The sequence below is a fragment of the Vanessa atalanta genome, chromosome 20 (genome assembly GCF_905147765.1).
Source record: "Vanessa atalanta chromosome 20, ilVanAtal1.2, whole genome shotgun sequence".
Lineage (NCBI taxonomy): Eukaryota > Metazoa > Arthropoda > Insecta > Lepidoptera > Nymphalidae > Vanessa > Vanessa atalanta.
The window spans coordinates 470,739-483,431 of NC_061890.1; the positions used below are offsets into that span (position 1 = coordinate 470,739).

General features: G+C 37.3%; 1 protein-coding gene across 2 annotated transcripts; it reads right to left on the reverse strand.

Moving 5' to 3' along the window:
• Positions 1–938: 938 nt before the first annotated feature.
• Positions 939–11,425, reverse strand: LOC125071752 (luciferin 4-monooxygenase-like). 2 transcript variants are annotated; one of them, XM_047682113.1, is made up of 13 exons: positions 11,389–11,425; positions 10,401–10,580; positions 9,648–9,855; positions 6,816–7,014; positions 6,487–6,609; positions 6,054–6,228; positions 5,562–5,702; positions 5,182–5,307; positions 4,617–4,700; positions 4,141–4,287; positions 1,701–1,866; positions 1,024–1,198; positions 939–957 (listed from the first exon to the last, which is right to left on the reverse strand). In XM_047682113.1, exons 1-12 carry the CDS (start codon positions 11,392–11,394, stop codon positions 1,071–1,073), a joined length of 1,683 nt encoding a protein of 560 aa, XP_047538069.1. In that variant the 5' UTR covers positions 11,395–11,425; the 3' UTR covers positions 939–957; positions 1,024–1,070. The 2 variants fall into 2 exon arrangements, with proteins under 2 accessions (XP_047538069.1, XP_047538070.1); XM_047682114.1 differs by lacking the exons at positions 939–957; positions 1,701–1,866 and having other exon boundaries at positions 1,031–1,198.
• Between the last annotated feature and the right edge of the window lie 1,268 nt (positions 11,426–12,693).

Below are 12,693 nucleotides of genomic sequence, written 5' to 3' on the forward strand. Positions count from 1 at the left end.
GAAGATCTATATGAGGTATTACTTTTGTTCAGAATCTTATATTATAACCTCCATAGTAATTAAATAAACACAGAGAAAGTCAGAGCCGCAAATGATATTAAGAATAGAACGGAAAATAAATAATAAATAAAAGCGGTGGGTAGTACCATTGAGCTTCGCTCGGCTTATCTTTGTGGGGGCTAGTGCCCCCAGGTCACTTGTAGCGTCAAATAAATCATTTAATAATGAATGTATAAAATGTTATTTAGTTAAAGTAATAAGTTCCCGAACGCTATTTTGACATCTACACTAGAAATCTCTGATGGCACGTTATTACGTTTCAGCCAGTTGATACGACGCCAAGGGTGGGACAATTAAAATTTTCTCCTCTACCAACTGTATTAAGTGAAACTACCACAGGTTCGGAATGTAGAGTCTTCCGAGAAGAACTGGCAAGAAACTCAGTAGTTACTCTTTTTCAACAACACAAAATACAAAGTTATGTTAGCCAAATACAATTATATATCCTGCCTTGAAGTCAACAAGCTCCACGCATTTCTATCATATACAGGGTTATTCATTTTTGACTTATTTTTAAAAAATCTAAAATACGTGATAACTCAAAAATGGTTCACTTTTGCATTATGCATAAGGAAGTTAAAATTATCGCAAATTATCGCAAAGTCACCCTAGTAGCCCTTACCTAATGGAAGTCCGTCGAATTAGCAATAACCCTGTATTAATCCTCTATTGAATAATATGGTTTTTTATTAAATTTTGTTTACAGCGGTCTTATACTCAAAACGACATTGAACATTATAATATATGTATACTGCGTACCTCATTAAATTAACCCGATCTGTCTACTCAACATCAGATGAAGACTTTTATTTATCGAGGCACACTAATGAACTGAACGAATTTTATACACAAAAAAGTGAAACAACAAACGATTATCAATAAACATCACGTATAATTTTGGATTCAAATATAATATAACAACACTATAAGTAAATTAATTAAAATTTATTTGAGATAAAAAATTGCACAATCATATCTTAAATTATATCTAAAAAAATACAAAAAGAAAATTATTCTCTTTCCATAGACCGAGCTAAAACGGCAAGTTTTGGTCGATCAATTTTCGAAGTTGAAGTCAGTGGTAACTCTTTCAGGAACAAAACTCCTCCTCTCAATTGCTTCGAGTCACTGAGTGAGTCTGAAATGAAAATTGAGAAGATAATTAGACTTTTCGATGTATTTATTTAACACGTCAGTTATCGTTTATCTAAAGTAAGTATCGATTATCTATTTTTGTTCTTAAATGTCTATTGGCGCCTCTTGGAAGTAAGACCGTGACGGCAAACGGCATGACTCTCTCTTCTGTCGCCATGATCTCTTTCCACTCTCTTATGTAAGCCCTGTACATAAATACTATATACTTCGTTACTAATACTAAGTTATATATAAATTTAATTTTAGTGACAAAACTCCTTTTTAATTATTTTACTCCATATCTATATTGCAATTCTTTAACTATTCTTTACGGTACTTAACATCTGCCGGGTCACTTGTGATGGGCCACATTGTCTCTAAAATATATGAGCATTAATTTTTTAGAGATAATAGAGAACAATGTCCTGTCTAAACAGTAGACCATAGTTAAACAATATGTTCCAGAGTCGTATTTGATTCCAAGAGAACTAAATCATTACTGTTACCTTTTACTAAGTCTTTGATTTCTTGAGCAGTTATTTTGTATCCTTCATGAGGTACGATACAGGCAGCTGGCAGATCTCCGTATTCTTCGTGAGGAATACCAGTAACGGCTACTTCAAATACTCCTGGATGTTTGGCAATTACATTTTCTATTTCTAGGGGAGATATCTGTGCCAAACAAACATAAAATTTTTTTGGTTGTGTGTGCGTGAAATTTTATAGTAAACAAGTGCACCCTCTGTTCCCTCAGTTGTAATGGCCATCCCATTACAAGTACAATACAAAATGATCGGAACTTTTTAATGAAAAATTCTTGACAGAAATACTGGACTCGGTGTTAGAAACATGGACCCACAAATTCTGTAGTACTACAGTATTCCAAGCTATAGCCGTTATATAAAGTCATTTCATCATCCTCCTGCCCTTATCCCAATTTTACTTGGGGTCGGCGCAGCATGTCTTCCATACTTCTCTATCAGACGTCATCTCACAAGTAACATTCTTTCTAACTGTATCGTTTTTCACACAATCCATCCATCGTTTCTTGGGTCGTCCCCTACCTCTATATCCATCCACATCCATTCTCAAAATCTTTCTCACAACATAGTCCTCATTCCTCCGCATAACATGCCCATACCAAGATAGCCGGTTTCCAGATAGCTTCTCGGTTACCGGTGCCATTTTCAAACTTCCTCTTATGTACTCATTCCTTACTACATCCATTCACGTAACACCACACATTCCTCTCAGCATTCTCATCTCCGCCACATGCACTCTGGTTCATATAGAACAGCAGGTCTGACCATCGTCTTATAGATCTTCCCCTTAAGTCTAAGGGGAATAAGGGGGTCACAAATTGTTCCCGTAACCTACCGCCATTTCATCCACCCTGTGTTAATCCTGTGCTTCACCGTTCGATCTATTTCACCATCGCCTTGAATGAGTGAACCGAGATACCGGAAGTCGGAGCAGACTGGAAGGGCCACGCCATCAAGCGCTAGCTTCAGGACCGGAGAGACCGCCGAAATCGCAGAACATGTATTCAGTCTTCGTTCTACTGATTTTCAAGTCAACATTCTCCAGTTTCTGTTGCTAATCCTCCAATCTGCTCTGGATCTCAGGTCCATCTTCACCAGCCAGTGTTTGGCTGTTTTTGGGGGAGACACTTAATTTAACCTCTTTTACACTTTACAGTTTTTGACTCAGCATAGACTCCTCCGCCTCACTAAGAAGTAGTATATCTGTGTCGCGTGGTGGCCACTCCTGTTGGTTATTAGCCAGGTCGAAGGCACAGGCAGCTTGTAAAAGTGCCTCGCCGTCAGCGTTCCGATTTCCTAATCCCCACCCACCATGCACTCTCTCATATCTATCACCCTCTCTTCCTACATGGCCATTAAAGTCACCACCCACGTAGACTTCCTCGCCATCCTGTAAATTCATCAGCAAGCAATCAAAGTCCTCCCAAAACTTTTCTTTCATGCTCTCCCCACATTCTGACTGTGGTGCATACACACTTATTAAATTCAGTGTCATGCCGTCCACAATCAGCTTAATCGCTATCAGTCTATCATTCATTCTTTTTATATCCACCACACATTCTTTCAACCTACTATCTAAAACAATATCCACACCATTTCTCTTGCCACTTCTACATTAGAATAATTTTTATCCTTTTCCGATTTCCCTAGCCCTTGCACCCTTCCACTTTGTCTCTGGCAGGCTCGCTGCATTTATCCGTCACCTTTTCAAAACATCTGCTAGCTCTCTACCTCTTCCAGATATCGTTCCTACATTCCAACTTGTACACCTCAATCTTAACTCGCACACTTCGAGCTCGCTTCTTACGTCCCACCCGCCCGTTTCGGTGCAACAACCCTTGTCCATTTCCCACAGGAGCCGGGTGCTGCCCCTGCGCGTCGCCTGTGGGGTACGTTCTAGCCCTATTACCCGTATGGTTTTTACTGTCCATGCTGCTAAGGGTTTTGGCTTAAATTTTATGGTCGGCCGCCTGCCTGACACCAACCCTCCTTGGGAATGCTGTCGTGGTGGTTTACCCGCCATCGTGCAGGTGCAGCCCAAAGTGCAGGTAGAGTTGGGGTGGTCCTATTCTAATCCAGACCATCACGGATAAAATATCAACTAGAATATATGTGTAAACGTCTACCTAGTGCATACTTAAGACAAGTTGAAGCTAAAAGCTTACCAGGTTTTTTTTGAAGATTTTCTGACTGCACGTTTTTGCGATTATTGCGAATATAATGCATACACAGCTGTTAGTACGAAGTATTTATCCATTGTTTTACTTATTATCGCATAAACATGACAGGAAATTTCTGCCTTTACGGCTAAAATTTGTAGCCCGTGTAAATTCGGCCGATCTCATCCCAACGAGATATCTTTATTGATACTGAGTATTGTATGAGGTTTATACGAAATTTTTACCTGGTGAGTTCGATACTTTAATAAAAGTTTCATTCGCTCTACGAAGTAGAAGTTCGACTTGTCGTCTCTGTACATAATGTCTCCAGTTCTCAACCAGCCTCCTTTCATTATTACTTGCGATGTTATTTCTGGGTTGTTGTAGTATCCCTAGAAAATATAATAAGTACATTTTTGGCGTCGAGGTCTTTACAAAACGGCTCTGAAGCTTTTTACATGAAAATTATAGTTAAATAAATATATATCTGTTTTTATTGATAAGAATAAGTCTTATGGATCAACTAACTTTTACTAAATATTTATGAAGGTAAGGGGTAGTTCAGGTGTTAGTTATGTTTTTAAGGGAAAATGTAACCTATGTTACCATTCCTATATCTATCTTTGTGCTAAACTGGCGTGATTGAGTAACAAACATACACCATAAGTTTAACATTTATAATATTAGTAGTTGTAACCTACAATCGCAAATATGCTCTTACCTTGAATACCCCTGGTCCTTTCACCCACAGTTCTCCGGGGGCATTGGGTTCCGTTATGTCTTTTTCTGTTACAGGGTTTACTAACTGAAATAGTAACAAAAATATTAATTATGATGATTTGAATTATTGGTATGACATGATTGGTATGATATGAATTTATGGTATTTACTGGCCCGACACCATCTCAAACTTAGAGCTGTTGGAGAAATGCCATGAGAGACCAATCGACAGTCAAATCAAGCGTCGTAAGTGGAGATGGATTGGACACACGCTCCGAAGGGACCCGACCATATTCCCAAGCAAGCTTTGGACTGGAATCCCCAAGGGAAAAGAAAGCGTGGCCGTCCCCGTCAAACCTGGCGACGCTCCGTTTTGGCAGAGGCGGCGAGCATCGTAATGACGTGGCCTTCACCTCACGGTGAAGGCTGAAGCCCAAGACCGATCTCGATGGAGGACATCTGTGGACGCCCTCTGCCCCATCTAGGGGACATAGGACATTCATCATCATCATCATGATGATTTGAATGTAAACTTTTGATTTTTTTTTAAACCACGGGATACTTACTCTATGTTCTAAGTTCTGCATGGGCTTTCCGAGTGAATTTGGTATTGTTTCATCGAAGTTGAATGCTATTCCTGACATTTCGCTCATGCCGTATACAACAATCACATTTGTGTTCGGAGAAACTGTCTGAAGCATTGAAAAAATTAGTCAAACCATTTTAATATTTCTCATTGGAAGTTAAACTTTTATTGGAATTAATTCAAGCAAATATTGGAAATCGATTTCACTGTTATTGGATAAAAATATATTTCCGTATTGACTGACTGTATACAGAGTTTTATATTAATTAAAATTCTCTTTTAAATATAGAAATTCCAAGATTCCGTATTTGAAAGAGAGTTGAAGATGATTGATTAAAGTAAAAGGTTCTTTGTCCTAACCTTTATATCCTCAATGAGACTGGTATGAACTGAGCTCCCTCCGATTTGAATAGTTTCAAAGCACGTGAAATCACATTTGTTACGATCGCCGATTTTCAAAAATAACGCCAACATAGTTGGGCTCGTCATTGTAAAACTTGGCTGTAAAAAAGTCAATGTTCGATGTTATTACAAACAAAATATTTTTAGTTTTGGTGGATTTTTCATTTTAAACAGGCAGGTGGACTGATAAATAAATGAGCATCATGGTAATTGGTGGTGACCACGGCACATATACATTGGCACTGTAAGAAATCAATCTGACGATGTCATGTCTGTTGTGCCTGCTATTACAATGGCTCATTCTCTCATTAAGTCAGAATACAAGAGTACTAACGATTGCTACTTAATAGCAGAATATGTAATGATGTCTGTGACACAGGACACATAAGATCTTACTCAAGGACCAAGCAAACCAATCAGTTGTGCATCAAGTAAATGAAATATACGTACTCTGTATTTATTAATGAGATAGTAAGCGTGTTCTTGTGTCATCTGTGCCGATGATTGTAACCTTGTATGCCTTATGATTGGTGAGAAGATAAATTGGAATAAAGCTGAATACCACTGTATTGGGGAAAACACCACTGTCAGACGCGTAGGCGCGGGGAACTTGGAATATGTTAACCTGCAAAAAAATATCTAGAAGTTTATTATTTTTCAAGTTTATGATTGTAACGGTTTAAAATGAAGAAGGAGGAATTTTAAGAACATTAAGAAGATGCATGTACGTGTCGGATGAAAGACTACTACATTGTACCCCAACCCACATTCAGCGTATCGGAACTTTAAATCTTCTCAAGAATAGAGAAGCATAATAATTTGGTAGAAATACTAGTAATATCGTAGTGTAATAAAATGTCTAAGAGTCTTTTGAACTAGTTACCACATATACGGGACGTTAACTGCCATATTTTTGTGGGTAATAGCGGCCGATTTCGGTAGACCAGTTGTTCCGCTGGTCGCTATTAACAATGATATTGTGTTGGCTGTATCAAAATCTGCGACCCTGAAATTTATAAATTTATAATAATGTATATAAATAACGTTGCATTTGCGGATTAAAATCCAAAAGTATATGCCATTGTTATAGGCACAAATTCTTTAAAAGTTTGGAAATTCCTAAAAATATTTTGAATAAACTGAGATAATATATTGAGGACCTCTTCCAGATTTTTTAAGTCATTTAAAAATGTTTTACATACGACAACTTACTTAAAATCCTTAACAGATACATCACTTGCATGCTTCTCCAGAAGTTCAGAGAAGTTCCCACATTGTTCAGCTTTATCAAAAGTAATGATATGTGTATCGAATTTTAATTCTTTTATGACAGAGCGGACGTCATTCACTTTCTCGCTCTGACAAATTATCATCTTTGGTTCATTACATTTAAATGTATCTCGGAGTTCATCTAAAACAAAGAGATAATGTAATATTTACACGCGCATAATTTTTAAACCAAAACCCTACCCCCAAGTAAACGTGTTTACTTGGGGGTAGGGTTTTGTGGAAGCCCATCCGAGCAGGTAACACCCACTCATCATTTATTCGACCCCCAAGCAGCATATTTAGTATTGTTGTGTTCTAGAGCCCAGATGGCCCAGTGGTTAGAAAGTGTGCATCTTAACCGATGATTGCGGGTTCAAACCCAGGCAGGCACGACTGAATTTTTATGTGCTTAATTTGTGTTTATAATTCATCTCGTGCTAACGTCATATCATATCATATCTCATATTTCTCGGGAAAACGTCGAAGAAAACTGGAACAAACTTGTGTCTGAAATCGAGTCTTCGTTAAACGAAGTCTCGAACTGGGGCCGGCTAAACCTAGTCCATTTCAACCCCAAAAAGACGCAAGTTTGCGCGTTAACCGCCAAAAAATCACTATTCGTCGTATCTCCACGATTCGAGAACATTCCGTTAGCCGCCACAGCTAGTATCGGAATACTTGGCGTTGATATTTCGAGCCTCGTTCAGTTCCGCGGTCAACTGGAAGGCAAAGCCAATTGTATGCAATACAGTATTTCACGTCGGCCCATCGCCTAAGACTATACAAGGCGCAAATTCGGCCTCACATGGAGTACTGCTCTCACCTCTGGGCGGGTGCTCCCCAGTACCAGCTCCTTCCATTTGACCGTATCCAACGTAGAGCAGCTCGAATTATCGACGATCAAGCCCTTTCTGATCTGCTCGATCCTTTGGCTTTGCGTAGAGATGTTGGATCACTCTGCATCTTCTACCGAATTTTCCACGGGGAGTGTTCCGAGGAATTGTTTGGATTAATCCCGGCAGCTGAATTTCACCTTCGGACATCTCGTCAAAATTCTAAATTTCACCCGCACCACTCAGATGTCCGTAAATCCACAACAGCGCGATTTTTAAGGCATTTTCTGTCTCGCACAACCACTCTGTGGAACCAGCCGGAGGTTTTTCTGAACCGATACGACTTGGGAACCTTCAAGAAAAGAGCGTACTTATTTCTTAAAGGCCGGCAACGCACTTGTAACCCCCCTGGTGTTGCAGATGTCCATGGGCGGTGGTAATCACTTTCCATCAGGTGAGCCTCCTGCTCGTTTGCCCCCTAAAACATAAAAAACGTGAGGAAGCCTGCATGTGTCTAAATTAATCGATAAATATACAACATGTTCATATGACACTAATTGATTAACAAGTTTTATTTTATAATAAGAAAACTTAACTAAAATAAACTCTTATAGAGTTGTAAAGAATATTGCCTTGGTCTATCTTTCTTGTTATTCATTTTATCTGATGCAAATAACATATTATTATCTAGTTACTTTGAACTAACTAATATAGCTAAGTAAACATTTATTCGGTTTTCCCCGGATTTAATATTGATTTATTTATATTTTTATATATATTTTTACTGCCGTACCTTCCCACCATCATATAGAAATAATTACTACAATGAACATCATATCCCCGAGTTCGTCCACAGCTGAACAAAGGGATTGCCATTTAGCCCCATATTCGTTTTAATTTTATCCATTCCAGGATTCCCACATCCAAGATTTAAGGTAAAAAATTGGTTATTCTGATGTACTAAATTGTTTACTGATTTTACAATTGTAAAACTATTTTATTAATAGTATTTTGAATGTTTTATTTAGTGCCCTATTCATAAAGGAATAAATCTCTATGAAATCTCTTTAATATACTCGTATCTATTAATCTCAAGAATAAATTAAAAGGGAACATAAATGATGGAAAATGCCTAATCCTACGATTTTAGATATTACATTAACTATGTTTTAAATGTATCTTGTACGATACGATCCATTGTAGGGAGTTGTGGGAAATATTAATAATAAAAATATATGAACATATTTATTTTAAGATAAAACCGACATATCTAAGACTTATGGATTGTTTTGAATTTAAAAGATAATGGAAATGCCGGATGCGATATAAATAAAGATCTGCATAAACAAATAATATAAAAAGTGACTTTGGCGAAATAATCTTTGCCTTATTGGCAACAAATAAAAGCAAAAAAAAGAAATATTTTTTTATTAAGAGCAATAATGACTTCATTAGTTCGTCGCTAATTATCTTAATTAGTAACGTAAAAAAATCATTCGATAACATATGATGCAATTTCTGTATTCGTATCCAAACGAACGACATTTTAGGGGGCTTGAATATATTTTATTTCTATCTCTTTATGTGATATATATATCATACACAGTACTTTCCATAGTATTAACTGCATACACATACCGATTATATTTTAGCGTAATCAGGGCTTTGAACAGGTGTTAGTGGGATCTTAGTGGAATCCTCTGAATTACAGTTTAAAGTACTTCCAAATAGCAATAATTTGCACGATATTTCGGTTTATAGGATGAAAGCCAGTGTAATTCCAACAACAGAAAAATAATATCTCGACAGTGCATCGATTGGTTTTAATTTCTTACGTTATCGGTGTTTTATGGTGGTGGAAAGTGACCACCATATTGTCGGTCCAATTTTTATTTATATATTTGTTCTATACGTTCTCTATTATTTAACAATAAATACTCACTGACTTTTAACGTCATATCAATTCCGGCGACACTTATCCCGAGATAAAATGCAGCATACATGGGTATACTGAGATGGATGTGGTTCGGTGCCATCAAAACGACGACATCTCCTTGTTTAAGACCTAAATTCCTGAACATTGTCGCACATTGAACTGATCGCTTTAAGACAGACCCGAATGTTTCTGTTTCGCCTGTAGCACCGTCTATCTGAAATGAAAAAAGCAAGGAGTTAATCCTTGTTGACTTCCAGGCAGGAGACATAACATACATATATAATTGCATTTAACTAACATGACGGTATTTTTAGATGTTTTAAAAGTGTAACTACTGAGTTTCTTGCCGGCTCTTCTCGGTAGAATCTACATTCCGAACCGGTGGTAGCTTTACTTTAAATACCTAGTTTGTTAAATTACGATTCAAAAGTGCTTGTAAAAGCCTACTTGAATAAAGTATATTTTGGTTTGATTTGATTTGAACGAGTATATTTATGGATGATGATGATGGCCTCCAAACCAGTGGTCGCCACGGCGTCTATTCTATTATCGATTGGCCAACTTTGCTCTACATACGCATTTTCCAACTTCCTATCTTTAGATTGTTTCTAAAAGAAACTCCTACTAGAAAACACACAACAACTCGGCCCTCAAAATCTGCAGCCTTACAAACTATTTCAATGTCAACGAGGTAAATGACGTCAATTATTTCATCAAAGACACTTAAATTGCTTGATGTATATTATGCGGTCGGGATACCTGTAAAACATAGTCCGGAGCATCCTTGAGACCCTGGAGAGTCAGTTTTCCTAAATGGTGCCGATCGCTTGGTATACCACTCTCCGCCACCACACGCGAGCTCAGCTCCTGTATGTACCAGTGTATTGCATCGCTTCTGTGTTGCCACTGCGCCATTTTGATAGTCCTCGTCAGTGGTACCTGAAATAAGGCGTTATATTAGTCAACTAAATTTTTATTAGAATTTTAGTGATATCAACAGCAAGTACTTTGTACTCGAATTTCTTTGTAAAATTATGAAGCATTAGGTATTCTACTAAAACCTATAATATAATATTATTTATATTTCTAGTAACAGCCGAAACGGACCGTTCTACGCGTGAATCGTAAGTGAAAACTTAGGGTTCAAGCCCGGGCAGAATGAACGAAAGATACATATGTCGACAGAATTTAATTTAAGCCCCTGGTTGAACGGCGCCTTCTTGTCGTAGAATGGCTTAGCTGGTAATTAAAAGGGTGATGGAACTAGTTGGCTGCGACATTCATCTCGTATTTGAAGGTGAAGGAAAATGTCGTGAGGAAATCTACATATGTACCAAATCTTCTCTCAAGTGGATAAGAAGTTTGTACCCAGCAGCAGGACTATGTGCAATCTGTCTGGATGTATATCATGTACTTATTAGACATTTTTCCATCAAATAAATACTAAGTATTGCACTTAGTATTTTCCTGTTCCAGTTTTCCAGTATTGTTATTTACTCATTTCCGCCCGGGGCTGTCACGTGAGTCGAAGGGATCAGTTGTTAGATACCGTTTTTCCTTTTATGTAGCCCTGACAACGCATTTGCTAAATTTCATATTGACCGAACCCAGGCAAGCACGACTGAATTTTCATGTGCTTAATTTGTGTTTATAATTCATCTCGTGCTCAGCGGTGAAGGAAAACATCTTGAGGAAACCTGCATGTGTCTAATTTCAACGAGGTTTTGCCACGTGTGTATCCACCAACCCGCATTGGAGCAGCGTGGTCCACCACTATGCACCGAACCTTCTCCTCAAAGGGGAGGAGGCCTAAGCCCAGCAGTTGGAAATTTACAGGCTGTTATTTTCGTTGTTGTTGTATGATTAATACTGATAAACTTCAGTTCATTAATTAAATTGATTAAGACGTTAACCTCTGACCACTGATACTTTACTAAAATGACACAAATATTTATTTTTACGTCATAACGTGCGTGCTACGTACGTCATTTGCGAGATCAAGCCTCGTCGTTCCGCAAGTCTCGTCGACATTATTATATAATGCAGATAAACAAAATTAGGAATAAACAGATGATTATATGATACTAGCAACCAGTTCCGACTTCACGCGCGTAGAATAAGGATCTAAATAAACTCTATTGATCGGCATATTCACTTCAACAATCTTTATCGTAATATTTCAACCAATTTACACGAAATATTAATGAATTATACACCTATACCTTCTTAACGAATAACTTTGTCACCACCGCACATGAACAATGGCGCTGCAAGAAATATAAATCAAATTAATCATATTATCGCCAATGCGCCACAAACCTTGAGAACTAAGATGTCCTTAGCCTGTAGTGACACTGGTTCACTCACCCTTCAACACACACCGGAACACAGTAATACTAGTACGGTTGTTTAGCGGTAATACTATGTACGATTCGTATAGTCTTCCTATAATACCGATCACAAGATAAATTATTAACACATATTATAAACACAGTTAATCTCAGTAGAATATGAAAATCCAAGTACTGTCTTATATGCAAATACTTGCCTTTATTTAAAACTGTATATTATCAGCTTGGAAATCTATTTTGTAAATACAAATTACAAAATAACACTAATTTTAGGAGAGTGTACTTTCTAATTAAAATAATGCAAATATTTCAGTTATTTACTGAACCTTTGAGTGCGTCTTAAACAAACCAATGTCGTATAAGTACTGACTTCTCGCAGATAAAATGACGAACTTAATAATGTTTACAACAGCCCTTGAACCATTTTATTTGTTTTACATATCATCACATTGCTATGGAGGCGTTAATAAATAAAAGATAAGTTTTAGTATATTCTCAATTTCATACCTCTGATCTCATACCTCTTTCTCAATTCGGCTTGAATTTTTTTTATTAATGAATGGTAATGCTATTAATAATTCAATTACTAATACCCATAATAAAGATTTTTAAGGGAAAGGCTAAGGTAGGCGTACGAAATATCGCTCTTATAGACTTGTTTTTTCTAAGTCTCTCTTCTTTTAAGTCTTTTTTTTATTTCA

What these genes read in the sequence shown, in the direction of transcription:
- LOC125071752 (XM_047682113.1), bottom strand. An exon ending in GTCTCATTGAGGATATAAAG is followed by an intron (nt 5,308 to 5,561) that starts GTTAGGACAAAG and finishes TCAATGCTTCAG; the next exon opens with ACAGTTTCTCCGAACACAAA. An exon ending in AAGGACCAGGGGTATTCAAG is followed by an intron (nt 4,288 to 4,616) that starts GTAAGAGCATAT and finishes TATATTTTCTAG; the next exon opens with GGATACTACAACAACCCAGA.